The following is a 14,902-nucleotide window of genomic DNA, read 5'->3' on the forward strand; positions in this document are numbered from 1 at the left end:
CTCCTAGCGACCCGATGGACTGCAGCCTACCAGGCTCCTCTGTCCATGGGATTTTCCAGGCAAGAGTACTGGAGTGGGGTGCCATTGCCTTCTCCAGAAGCCAGTCTCTAGGAAAATATAATTATATATGCATCCATGTATGTGTGAGTAGATGATAGATATATAGGTAGATAGATACGTTTCTTTTATTAGAGGATGGTATATAGAAGCCAAGATCTGGGTGCTGGATGTGCCCATTTCTACTGAACTGTCACTGCTTGCAGACCTGCCAGTGGACAGAACAAGGAAATAAGAGAGAAAGATTTCTCCCCAAACTCAAAATTCACAGGTAGCATTTTGCAAAAGTACAGTACAGATAGGCATTTAGTCATTGCTAATGTATTTTATGCAAAGCAGTGATAGATGTTTGTTATTTCTTCAGCATCAGAAAGGAAAGTTACAGTTAGTGGTGAACCAAAAGAAGTAAAAAACAAAAAGATATTGCAGTTATGTTGTAGATTCCTTAGAAGTAAGAAGTGGAAGTAAGGATGTTCAATGAGCAGAGAAGGGACATCCACATCAGAGCTGGTTCTCAGGGAAGGCTCTCAGAAGCAAGGGATATCCACATTGAGAGTTGACCAGTAAGCTGGAAATGGCTCAGGGGAGAATTTGAAGGAAGTGTATTCTAGACTGAAGAACTCAGAAACTGTAAATTTCTATAGAGAACATAATGATCTAAGTGAAATTAAAGTAATTCAGTATGGTTGTATATCTATGTAATGAGTAGCGGGTGGCAGATTTTGAAAGATATAGCTGGAATATTCAATATGTATTATATATGAAACATATAATACCATGTAATGTATCATTTTATATAATATGATGTTAAAGAGTTTACACCTTGTGGGCATCTGGAAATCACTGAAAGATTTTAAGCAAATTGGAATTCTACCTAAATTTAAAGAGCTTTATTTAGCTCATTGTCAAAGATAATATGTATATAAATAACTATTATCCAAGATAGAAGGTTTTATATATTCCAGAAAAGTTAAAAGAAACAGTGGTATATAAGCTAAGAGTTAGACGATTATTCCTACTTGAAGAGCTAAGGGAAACCTTTATGAAGGGAGAACATTTGGTTGGGCTTACGACTCAGCCAGGGTAGTAGATTACTCGTTTACTACTGATCATTTGCCTTTACAAAATAATTATGAACATAAATAACACACAGGTGTCATTCTCCTGAAGTTAACCTTGCTTCTGAAAAATGATATTATGTTTTGATCTGCAAATTTTATTGTAAGATACAAAATTTAAAGGTAATGCTGAATTATAAATTACAATGAAAAGTCAATTGTACTTTGCTTTTTCAAAGTCTAAGATTTCAATCCAGATTTAAAAATTAAAGTTGTAACAATATTAAACATTTTTTTTTCATTTCATAAGATTTTAAAGTTTAAGAAAAATTGCAGGAATAGTACAAGGAACTCCAGGAGAAATTGTTTATATTTTGCTCCATTTATCACTTTCTTTATCTCTAAAATATATACATATATATATATATATATATATATATAATTATTATTTTATTCAATGGGTAACAATAGATTATAATCATTATTTATTTTGGTGCTCAAATTTCCCATATTTAATCAATGTAGCCTCTTTAAGCTGTTTCCTATTTTTTTCTGTCCTCTGCATTCTTTGAATGTTTCCTTATAGGTTTATCTTGTACTTTCCTACCCCAGCCCTAGATTCAGCCTGTTTCTTAAGGAATTCTGATTTCTTTTAGTAGTGAGAGGTATATAGGAAACACAATGTAGGTGATTGTCATGTTCATTGTTAATGGTGTCTCATTGCTTCTCAGCCTCCTCAATGAACATAGCTAGACTTATATTTACTACCTATAGTTCATACCACTGTGTCCAACTTCTTTGCAACATCACAGAATATATTCTAGTCTTTCACTTTCCCATATGTGGAGTTCCCTTCTCCAATCATGAAAAACTGGCTCCTGGCTCTTTAATTTTTTATATTTGATAAAAGAAGAAAAAATGATATGGAAGAATACATTTTTGCAGGAGAATAACTTGTATATGTACTGAAAAAAATTTTGAGGGAAGGGGGAAAGACTGAAGGAGGACTGGTACTACCCAGTGTTCAAGCATACTGAAAACTTTGTTAAATAAGCCCGTGTGATACCGGGGCACAAAAATCTGCAGAAGAGAAGAGACTCTGGGCCAAATAAACATGAAAATGGAATGTCTGTTAAAAGTGGTGTTTTAAGCTAAAAAAGAGAAAATAAACTAAAGAACTTTTGTCTACTGAACATATGATTGTTCCAGCATAGAAACTGCTTTTGTTAAGGCCACCAGTCACTTTTACGTTGATAACTTTGATAGAGGCATTTCTGATTTTTTTTCACTTCTCTTTAAAGTTTTAATTTTTTCTCTTTTTAATTGCTCTGCACATTTGGTACTAGTGACACCTTTCTCTCCCTCTTCCCTCCTCTTTTGTTGTAGGACGAACTTCCCCTCCAACTTTCTAGTGTCTCTGAGATCTTCACTGGATATGCTTCCCTCTGTATGTCAGGTTTTATTCTTGAGTCTTCACTCCTCTAACTTACATGTTCTCTCTGAGCAATATTATCCACATTCATAGTTTTATACTTAGGTAGCAACACCTCCACCTTCCACATGCATATTTTATCTCTATAACTGATTTCTTTACTCTCTCCCTGTAATTTAAATATCTACTTGTCCGTGAAACATCTCCATTTGGGCCATCCTTTGGTATTGCAAATTTATTATGCCCCATCAATGAACTTTTGATTATACTTTTTTCTTTTTTATACTTTCATTATTTATATTATTTTATACTTTCATTATGTATTATTTTCCTTTTTTATACTTTCATTATACTTTTTTATACCTTCATTATTGCTCTTTTTACTATTTGGTTCTTCCCAGATGGTGGTGTTACCATCCACTTAGATAATAAGCCAGAAATGAAAATATTGTCTTTAAATCCTCTCTTTTCTCATTCAGTATACGAAATCATTCACTAAGCCCTATGCTTTATGGCTTCCCTGGTGGCTCAGATGGTAAAGAATCTGCCTGCAATGCAGGAGACTGGGTTTGATCCCTGGGTCGGCAATATCATCTGGAGAAGAGAATGGCAACCCATTCCAGTATTCCTGCCTGGATAATTCCATGGACAGAGGAGCCTGTTGGGCCACAGTTCATGGGGTCACAAGGAGTCAAACATGACTGAGTGACTGGCACTTTCACTTCACTTAATGCTTTATACCTGTTAGTATCTGGAAGAGGCTCTTTCTTTTCCAATTATGTCTTTGCCTTACTTTAGGTCATTATCATCTCTTACCAAGATTACTCTCACAGACCTTTTACTGCTACCACTCTACCTGGACTTACTCTTCTAAAAATGTCTCCCACAGTTTTATCAGTAAGATTTTCCAAGACTGAAAAGCTGAAGGTGCCATTTCCCTGACTATAGCCCACCAGTGACTACCCATTGCTTGTTGGATATAGTCTGAGCTCCCTATATGGCACATACAATTTGACATTTGTTGATTTTCCAGCTTTATTTCCTGCTACTCTCCCTCACACCTATATCCTCAGTCATAGCAAGATACCTACCAGTTCGTGAAACTATGGTATTTCATGCTTCTGTATTGTTTTTCATCTTCCTTTGCCTAGACTTTCTTCACTTCATCTTGCTAGTAAACAATTCTTCCTTGCTGAACTTCTACTTACTGGATAAAACTTGGCTAAAATATAATAAATTCCTCTGCGAGTCTTTATTTCTCCCCCTTCTGAGTTTCTTCTGTCCCTTTTATTTTATTAAATCACTTATTGAATTGGATTGAAGTTGCTTTTAAAAGTGGGTTATTTAAACTTGTGCTCCCTGAGGAAAGAGCCTCTGTTTTAATAATCATTGTTCTCTTAACCTTTAGTACATCCTTTGTCACATTGGCTAGTGAAATTAAGCTGTGCTATCTTTAAAGGTAGTGTATAAAAGGCAAAAAATTTACCTAAAATAAAAATTTTCAATGTGCATAAACAATAACTACATTGAGACTAAATACTACTTTTCTGTACTCCCAACACAGCCAGTTTTCCCTTTGTTGCTGGAAGAGACTGTTGTTTGATTGTGTACCAGGTGTAGAGGTTAGTATACAAAAGTCTCTATCTTGAAACAGAAATAACATTCAACAAGATGAAACTCTCATATTAGGAGATGGAGATCAAAGAAACAGCAGATTCACTTCTTCCAGCTCCGAGGCTTTGTAAGCCCTTTCTGAGAGGAAAAGCAAGAGGGATTCTGCAAAGGTTTGGAAGGTGAAAAACTTAATGGCAAAAGTTTCTTCGGATTCCAGGAGTCTATGATTCTATTTATAACAAGTAACTCATTACCTCAAGGCCAAAAATAAAAGTCCATGAGCTCTTATACTGAGACAATGTGTACATTTAAAACAATAACAGTGTTCTGTATTTGTCGAACAACTGAGGAGAGTGAATTCACAAGCAGCCACAATTTTAAGAAGGTTAGAACTGATGATCTTGGAGCTCATCATTGGAAAAGGGAATTGTTCATGAAGCAGCAACAAAAGGAGAGGGAGAAGATTAAAAAATACAAAGTGACCTTGAGGAACAGAGAAAAGGAAATCACAGTGAATCATATTAGCCCCGATCAAGGGAGTCATTAAATGCACAGGCGATGGAGGAGAGCGGTCCTGGGCTTAAATCTTTGCTTGACCAGTCCCAGTTGCGCAACATTAGCTTTCTCTAAAAGAGAGATCCAACTCCTATCCCAAGTTGCTGTCAGGAGAATTCAATGTAGTAAGTTTTGTAGAGTCTTCAGAAGTGCCTGGCTCATAGGATGTTCTTAGTGAAGCAGCAGTTGTCAATATTATCCTTGTAGTAGAATATAGAGGGTAGGTAACGCAACTCTGAACTTTACAAGTCTATGACCCATGCAACTTTCTGGTGAAAGTTAAGTTTCTAATAATGCTGTTTTGAAAGAGGGTAGGGAATTCTAATTAATGGATTAATTTTTTAATGATTTGGATTTCTTGTGAACATGATTTTAAAGAGAGGATTGCATTATATACATACATCTCAGTATTGCAGAGCCATTCTGTATATTGGGGATAGAACCACAACTTCATTTATATATTTAATCTGGCCCTTTTTCCCCTCCTAGTTTCTCAGTGATATTTTGACCAGTTTTATTTATCCATTCTTCTTCAATACAGATTATACAGCAAAGAATAGTAAAACTTAAGCTTTAAGATCTTGATGTTTAATTTTCTATTTTTCTTCTGCTTTTTGGGGTTCACTTATCCATGTATGTGTGAGGCGTCTATTGTGAGAATGACCCAAAGCGAGCTAATGTGTCTCTGAAATTAAGCCTGTGTTCTCTCTAGGGGTGTACCTAATTCAAATGGTCAGTGTATTATGTTTTTCAAACTGTGGTAGTAAACTAAAATGCCTTTTCTTTAAGGCTGCTATTAAAACACATTCTAATGTGATCATGAGGAGGCAGTGTTAGTAAGAATTAAAATATCAGCATCAGACAGAACTGGATTTAAACCCTTTTACTGTAAAATATAAGATATACAGCCTTTGGCTGAAAAAATATATAGTTTTTCTCAACTCTAGTTTCTTGAGTGTGCCTTGAAAGTAAGAGAATCTGCTTTCTAGGTGTACTGTGTAGAATTAACTGAAATAGTGCATGTAAGGTATTCTGTCTAACATAGAGTAAATGATTGATAAACACATACCAACCCCCTTCCACTTTCCACTGGGCTAGATGGAGAAAAGAATAGATGGGGGAAGACTGGCATTTTATGACTATACAGCTTGATAGAAGTTAATAATTTTTAGAAAAGATGCAGGATTTCTAAGACAGATATCATTTCCAATATTTTGATAAGGTATCAGACCTTGTGTCAGGTGATACAGTAGAAAGTGTGTTTGGTGTTGGGCTTGGGAAAATATTCAGCGATCAGTTTAAATCCTCTATGAATTTAAATTTAGATTTTAATTAAATGAATGTAAAAATAAATTATGATAAGTATAATATGTCATGGAATAATTGATAGAAGTGATGTATTGATATGAAAAATAAGATATTTAAGCCAGAGATGAGATTGGTAAGGACAGATCATTTCAGTGGATGTGGAGTAGAAGAAAGTCAGCAGAAGTAGAAAGAAAAGCTGAAGCTGGACTGAGGTTTTTGAGAAATGAATGGATGTAAAGGTACAAAGTATGTATGGCCTATCAGTTCAGTTCAGTTCAGTTTAGTCGCTCAGTCGTGTCCGACTCTTTGCAACCCCATGAATCGCAGCATGCCAGGCTTCCCTGTCCATCACCAACTCCCAGAGTCCACCCAAACCCATGTCCATTGAGTCAGTGATGCCATCCAACCATCTCATCCTCTGTCATCCCCTTCTCCTCCTGCCCCCAATCCCTCCCAGCATGAGAGTCTTTTCCAATGAGTCAACTCTTCGCATGAGGTGGCCAAGAATTGGAGTTTCAGCTTTAGCATCAGTCCTTCCATTGAACACCCAGGACTTATTATAAAATAAGAGTTTTTATTTTAAAAAGGTGTAAGCAAATACATTTGAGTTATTTATCAAAATATAGAACCCACCACACATGTTATTATAAGCTTGGCAAACTGAGTGGCTGTTTCTATTCAAAGTCACGATTATCTCTATTTCTGTCCAATTCTAAAATCTTGGAGAGTCGATAGGTTAGCATTTAGGAATTTTCCACTTACTGACATTGATTCAATTCATTTCTTGGTGGTAACTCCACACATTTATTCATAGGCATTACTGGAAGCTTGAGACAGATTTTTTAAAAACTGCTAATTGGATTTAAAGTCATGTTGAAACCAAGCTTAAAATATGGAGGAAAGCTGGTAATGATGACTCAGTACTGATGCTAAGTTAATGATTTAGTGATGAATTTCAGATCTAGAAGGAAACTCAGCCAGCCTCGGTGTTTAACTACCTTTGGACAACTTCCACTGACTGAAAAATTGCAGATAACACTTTTGATGTATTTGGAGAGTAAAGGAATCCTTTGACTCAAATGCCTTTAAACTGTGATATCACATTATTTTCCTAATTGCGACCACTCTTGTTTTGTGATGGTGCAGTCTGTGGTTCTACAGGCTAATGTGATAGGAATTACTCCACACTGCTGCAGTCATCGTATGCCCTCCAAATTCTGTGTTGCTGCCTCATGCTTAGGGATGAAAATACCCTGCTTGCCTTTCCTCTTAGCCTGCTTGTTGATATGTATTCATCCTTCAAGCCTCTGTCCCACCATCTCTTTCTTAGTCCTCTGACTCCAAGAGCATTTTATATTAAGGAGATCTCTTTTTGTAATGTTTATTCACTATGTTTACTCACTATGCAAAAGCCATTTCCTTTTATAGTAGATTTGATGTTGCTTGATACACATTGGTGTGTTGGTGATTGGCTGTGAGAATATTTTTTAAATGATTCTCTTTGTTGTTGTTGATGATGATGATGGTATTTTCACAGAATGTCACATTCATTTAAAGGAAGTTGAATGACTGCCAGCACTAAAGGCTGTCAGAACTTGTGTGAGTACTAAGTGGAACCAATCAAACTTTAGTTGACCTGTTTGTATACTTCAATGACAAAGAGGAATTTGTCCTACTATTTGAAGTGAAAAGGCTCAGTTCTTATACCAGGCTAAAGGGTTAGCCAATTTGAAGAACAGTTTTTCCTTGCCACTTGAAGCTATAAACCTGGTCTTCTTTATTAATTAATTTTAGAAAATAATTCTGATACATTTTTTATATGACTAAATGACCAATAAGTGTTAAGTTTAACACACAAGATAAGAAAATCTAATTTCAATCTCTTAGCTAGGTAGGTGCTTTTTGCCCCTAAGGCAAAAAACATTTCTTAGTCAAATTGAGAACCATTTCCAAAGTGATTTTTAGTTGCCTTGTCAATTTTAATATTCCTATTGTATTTATTCTCAGATAAGTAGAGTTTCTGATTTGAAGAAGTATAATGACAAATATTTTAAGATGAAACACATATGTAATTATCAGAAAATGTTTTGCAGCATTGCAAGACATCAGTGAGTTTATTTTTAGGTTATTACAGACACACATGAGGACAAACACATTTTCAGAGTAACTTGACTGGATTTATTTTTAAGATAGTCAGAAACAGTTAGATGTTCTGATCTTTTCCTCAGTTTATTGCATGCTGCAGAAAGAACATATTCATTTATTGAACAGATGGATTTATAAACGAATATAATGCAAACTATGATACTTGCTTTGAGGGAAACAGAGTACTGAAGGTATATAAAATTCATATGGGCTTGCCAGAGGAGACACCTCTGTGAGGCGGGGAGATTGCAGCTACATATGCACAGTGAGCAGGAGAAAGAACATTTTAGGCAGAGGGAACAGGACATGGGGAAGAGGCACGGAAGAGTGTGGAGTGTTTGAGGAACAAAATGTCAATATGGCTAGGGAAGAATTAACCTAAGTGCTAGGGTTTCGAGATGGAAGTATAGGTGGGTGAGGGCTAGACAGAGCAGATGGTTAATATCGTGGTATAGTTCCTCACTATGTACCCACTGGAATGAATGAATAAGAAAGCTTCATGACATAATGGGAACAATGTCATTTTCTTTCTTTCTTTTTGACGAAAGGCATCCATTTGCCTCATGCAGTGTGGTGAGAGGGGTTAATGTTAGCCAAGTTGAAAGACTGAGACAGAGTCTTGCAGTGAAGGCTGAGATTGGGCACAATGAGGAGGAGATGACCACCGTTCCCAGGCTGAGCCAATCGAACAGACCAGCTACAGATTTCAGCAGGAGATGCCAGCAGGGAGTGAAGTGACCAGACAGTTAAAGGACGTTGTTGCAGATTCCAGAGAACACAAAGGGGAGCTGGAACCTGCTGGTTTGGGTTTGAGGCTACCTTTTTTCTGCCGCTAAAAGGTCAAAGAAGCCCACCTGTCTATAAACTCAGATACCTCTTTGAAGAAAAATAGTGGGTTGGAGGAAATACATAACACTGAACATTTACCAGATATGATCAAGTTTTTAGAAAAAGAGTATACAAGAATATAATGAGGTAGCACTAATTACACTTTGTGTTCATTCATTCAGTAAATAACCATGACTGTCTTTTACATGGGCTTCCCTAGTGGCTCAGTGGTAAAGAATCTGCCTGTAATGCAGGAGACAGAGAGAGGTTTGATTCTTGGGTTGGGAAGATCCTTAGAGGAGGACATGGTAACCCACTCCAGTATTCTTGCCTGGAGAATCCCATGGACAGAGGGGCCTGGTGGGCTACCGTCCATAGAGTTGCAAAGAGTCAGACCTGACTAAAGTGACTGAGCACACATTCATGCCTCTTATGTATTGCGCTCAGGGAATACAACAGACACTAACCTTTGTCTTCCTGGAACTCACATTCAAGTGAGACTAGTTCCCAGTTGAAGCTATAGAAAGAAAGAAAACTGCCTAATTAGAAAAATGAATATGTAGTTGCACATTCAATAGTAGTATGTTAGCTTTAATTTCACAACAGTAGTAATGAAAAGTATTCTGGTGGTATGCATGACCTTGTTGTGGTCAAGAAAAGCTAAAAATGATTACAGAGTTTATTCTTGCTTGGACACTAAGTTTAAATAACTTGACATATGTCAGTCATAGAGTCACAAAAAGTTAGGACTGGAAAGGATCTTAGTGGTCATCTAGCCTGACATCTTACTTTTAGCTGGTAAGGAAACAGATATTCATAGATCTCAAGAGGAAATCACTGCTAAAGTTGGGATTTAAATATGTGTTCCTTGACATTAGTTCAAGGCTGTTTATAATGGAAAAGAGTTTCCATTCAGATCTTTGTAGAACATATTCATTGATTATTTCACTTCGATATCAATAGACCATTTCTTGGGCTGGCTCTTGTAAGTATTGGAAACATAACAGGTCATGCAGTGATGTTTAAGTATGGATGAGGATTAGAAGAAGAATAGGCACTCATCAGAGGGGTTAGTTTCTTTTGTTTCTCTTTAGAATGTGAGTGATAGCCAGGAAAGGACCCAGTGCCTACATTTTACCCCTACTCAGTAGGGGTATAAGCAGGGGCTCAGAACAAGGCATCCGAGTTCATATCCCAGCTGTACCATCCATCAACTAGCTTCATCATCAGTGTGAAACCTGTACAAAATTTTAAATTAAATCATATCATATGCATACAACTAGAAAGTCTAGAATCCCATCTGATCATTTCTTTCTTGTACTTCCTTCCTCTTTCTCCACTTAATTTAAAAACTCACTTAAACATATACCTTGTATCATTGTGTTTAATTGAATTGTATTGGAAAAAAAGCACACATACTTTGTCTCAGACTGATATTTGACTAGAGTTCTGTGGTAAAGTAATAACCAGTAGCTGCATTCATTTTTCCAGTTCTTGGACTGACATATTCACAGTACTATATGGTTTTTCTACTATTGCATGTTGTTTAGCTCTTGTATATTACAAACAGGGCCAAAGAATAGATTATTACAATAAAAAAAACAAGAAAAAGTAAAGTTTATCATTTTCTATGAGGCTTCACACAAAATGCCATGACATACTTAGTATCCACTTGGTTGGAAAAATCATGCAAGTTGACCCATGTTTTTCATCATATAAAATGAGTTGGTTATGATGGATATGTTCTGTGTTTTGTGCTAAGAATTCTAATAAATTAAGAAATATTTATTGAGCACCTATTATAACAGTCTAACGGTGCTGAGTTGGGGAAAGTGTGCCTGTATATGTATGGGGGTATGTGTGTGTGCAGAGAGTAGTGGTAAAAGTGTTAGGCTAAGTCACACTGAGAGTTCACCTTAATAGAAAAAATATAAAAATGATTTCTGACAGCTAACCCCTGGAAAAACTATTCAAAATATACTATACTTAGCATATTTTACTAGGAGATAGCATGTATGATAAGTTTTAGCATTTTTCACAGTATAGTCGTGTTGAAGACTATATTTTTGCAATTTAAGCAACAATAGTGAGGTTATTTCATCTTACTGAATACTACATTAAGTTAATAAAGCAAACTTTTCCTTCCAATATTAAGTTTAAATGCTGTTTGAAAAAATGTTAATAAAAACTTTTAAGAAATAGTTATTTTTCTTTGTGTCAAGTGACTATTTAAGTTACTATTATCTTCTTATGGCTCCTTAAGTTTTAAGATTGGATTTTAAAATAAATTTAGTGCTTGATGTAAGTGAGAATCTAAGTTTTCTACTTTAACTTCAGAGCAAAAAGAATATGAACCTAATGCAAAGAATGATGTTATGGATTTTCTGTAATTAGTTTAGTAGCTTTCAGATTCTGTGGTTAATAATCAAGGCTTGAGCCTCAAGTAAGATTGTATGCTTGCTTGTTATTTGAATTGTACCTTGGCTAGATGTTTATTAGTATTTTGTTGAGTTCCTTCCAACATGTTAATGAAGAAGTCATCACACTTTTCTAAATCAAAAGTAGACAAAGTGAAAGTTATTTTTTAAAAGTTGAGAGGCTTGCTTTTCTCTTGAGTTGTTCCTCAGGGGTATTATGCTAAATTAATAGTGATATAGATAAACCATGAGTACAGAAATCGAATGCCATCCGTAAATGCAGAAATCTTTCCAGAAGATCTGTATAATATGCTATTACATATACAAAGAAAGCAAAAGCATATGGTTGTAATGAAGCCACTACCCTAAGGTCTGCGTATCAGTTTGCATGTAGATGGTCTCTGGATATAACTGCAGTATTGCACACATGTCAAATTATGATTGAATGCTTATTGATGGTGAAGAAAACCTTGATTTATACACAATTATATTAATACATAATAGCTACATAAATATATAATATAAAATTATCTTCCTTTTTATTTATAACTTCACATAATAAAAATGTATTTTTTTGAGTATCAGGTACCATAAGGCCTATGCTAGCATCTCTGCAAGAAGCAGACTAATCATACTTAGAAAGAGTCTGTTGGAATGACTAAAGCTGAACAGGAACAAAGAATTCAACTAATGTTTTAACTTTATTTTACAAACAGAAACTGGAGCTCCGATAAGTCAAGAAATTTTCTCACAATGGCCCAGCATATTCATAATAGAACTAGGACTAGAGCCATTTATTTTATTTTTAGTTCAGTGCTTTCTCAGACTGATTCCATTTCCTAGCATGGATTAGAACTGCTCAATGTAATCAGTGATTTATTTTTAATTCTCTTTTTCTGTGTCTCTCATGTGGGAGGAAAATAAAAAGGTGTTCTTGCTTCTGTGGACATATCTGGAGGCTGCTAAGAGCTACACACTGCTATCATATAGAGAATATCGCCCTCTGTGACATTTAAATCTTATTTTTATGGATCATTCAGTGAAAGCATGTGTGTTCCTTTTAACACATGTACTTTTAAAACATTTAATCATGACTTGAGAATTTTTTTTTTTTTTTTCATAACAAACCTCTAGCCTGGAATCTCATGGCATTACTGATTGAGAAGAAATTTTTTAGTGATTTAAATACAAGAATGTCTCCAGAATGTTATATTAAAATATGAGGATTCACCTTATTTGTAACTTGAACAAAAGTCCCTGCAGTGTGAGTCTGTCTTCCAAGTAAAACAATTTTTAATGTTTATTTTCAGTTATTTACAACTTCTCTCTTAAACTTGCTTTTCTTCCTTTTTATTTTCATAAATTAAAATTTTATTTTATAATATAAAAACCTTAGGTTCCTAGGGAGTTTTGGGAACTAAAAAAAAATGTGATGTGTGTGTGTGTTTTCATATCTTTTTGCAGTGTCCCTTCTTAGTTGAAAAGCTGCATTTGGGTACAGTGTCACTGATGGAATTGAGCAATTTTTGTTTTTCTAACTTTTGTAGCTCTGGCCAGCTTCACAAGGTTTCTATCAGTTGAAATGGCATCTTTGACTTTAGCCAAGTGTAGGTTATTAGGTTATGAGTGCCAAAAATGATGAGTTATCTCCACACTTCATCCAGCATGAATAAAAGCAAGATTGTAAAATAATTATAATCTCTCAGAGCAAAGCCAGCCATGCAGCTTCAGCCCATCTCTCTTCATTAATTTGTATACAGTTCTTATTTTAACAGAACAAACTTTCTGAGGGTACTCACATGGGACTGCTGAACCAGCTGTACAACTTTTATTTTGAAGAAAAAAAGTTGAGCCTCTGAACGGGCTGTTTTAAAGACAGGGAGGGACTTAGCTTTTCCGAGCTTGACCAGCATGTGGAAGGAGTGCTCTCATGGCTGCGATAACTTAGGGAGCTCCTACCTGGGTGCCACAGGGGCAGGAAGGCTTCTGTTTGTTTTGTTCCGTTTCCGAGGGTCCCGTGCACTTCTCTTGCCCATGTCAACGTGACTCTTGGTGTTTCTGCACACCCTGCTCTGTGGGGGAGTGCCCCATCGTGCCTGTCTTATGTGGCCTCTATGGACACATTGCTCAGCTGGCAGAGAGCAGGGAAGTTTTCTCCCAGCACCCAAAAAGAGAAAGAGGAAACTACTTTTGCCTTCTGGGCTCCTTGCAGGACAATAGATCAGGATAAGCTTCCACATTCTCTCCCTGGATTTCTGGAGTGGTTTCCAGGAACAAGCTAAACTTTCACCTTTAAATGGATGACCATGTCACAATCAGGAGGAAACATCTCCAAAGACCCATCTTTAGGTAAGTCATGATGTATCCTAGATGGCTCCAGGGCTATCAGGAAAAATAATTTCTTTTTCATCCTTAACTTGTAAATTCTGGCACTGAGTTATAACAAAGCAATAAAGACTGTGCCAAAAGTGTAACTTCATGCATACTGAAGGAGTTCTTTTATTTTTTATTTTCTGAAACCCTATGCACAAGCTTTTATCAGTTTTTCAAAATGTATTTTAAAAACATATTAGCTTTTCATGTAGTTCAGTGACATAGCACTAGAAGAACTTCTGAAACATTATGCAACCCCTTGCTGTTTCTAGTGGTTGCATAGCCCTGTAAATGGGAAATGTGTGGTTCTTTCAACTGATTTCTCTCAGAAGTAGTATTTTAGTTCTGTGAATGCTACGCTTCTTTGCAGTAATGTATGGGGAGACAAATTTGAACTTGATGGCTATTGTACTATACTATGTACATTTTACTCTAATTTAGGAGTATCTGTATAGCAGTTAAGCAAACAGCAGGGCAATAGGAGATATTTTGCACTGGGGTGGAATCTTTGGCCAGGCAGAATATAGATCTTGCATAACAGATTGGGCTAAGGTTTTATTTTGAGGGGGGAAGAGACTCTTTCAGTAAGAGACTGTAATTTCGTCTGTCTTGATTTTTTAGTTACCTGTTATGTAATTTAGAATCCAGAATTTGGAATTAAAGTTAACCATATATCAAATTTGGGCCTCCCCCCAAATAATATCTTAAATATAGCAAAGATATCACATGTTAACAATACTAAATGTTAAGTTGTAGTCACTGGCTGTTGATCTTGAATTAACTACAGGATTGTAGAAGTTTATGGATGAAATTCCTGACATTGTATGTTGTTAAATAATGAGTGGGCCTTCAAGGAATAGAATTATATATAAAATGTTTCCATTCTTATGTATTAATTAATTATTACTAAAATATTGCTAGTAATATCAATATACTTTCATAATGCTTAAAATGCTGGCTCAAATCTGTTTTAAAATCTTTTGAAGATATTTTCAAATTTACATTACACATTTAATATTATGTGTCTATTTAAATATGCATTTGTAAATTAAACCAAAAATCCAAAATGTGTGTTCACCTCCCGTGTTTCCTGTGGCAGGCGCTGGAAACGTTCT

The 14,902-nt window shown here is 35.7% G+C and overlaps 1 protein-coding gene across 3 annotated transcripts in view; it reads left to right on the forward strand.

Moving 5' to 3' along the window:
- The window catches only part of PDE1A (phosphodiesterase 1A), a 395,971-nt gene that overhangs the window by 74,815 nt on the left and 306,254 nt on the right, over positions 1 to 14,902 (forward strand). Inside the window, exon 1 of one of the 3 annotated variants that reach the window (XM_070802679.1) lies at positions 13,279 to 13,763. The exons of the other annotated variants lie outside the window; for them this stretch is intronic. Within the exon in view, the coding sequence (XP_070658780.1) occupies positions 13,711 to 13,763 (53 nt within the window). The 5' untranslated portion in view covers positions 13,279 to 13,710. Of the gene's footprint in view, positions 1 to 13,278; positions 13,764 to 14,902 lie in introns of those variants that run through there. 3 annotated transcript variants of the gene reach the window in all.

The sequence above is a fragment of the Bos indicus genome, chromosome 2, assembly GCF_029378745.1.
Source record: "Bos indicus isolate NIAB-ARS_2022 breed Sahiwal x Tharparkar chromosome 2, NIAB-ARS_B.indTharparkar_mat_pri_1.0, whole genome shotgun sequence".
NCBI lineage: Eukaryota > Metazoa > Chordata > Mammalia > Artiodactyla > Bovidae > Bos > Bos indicus.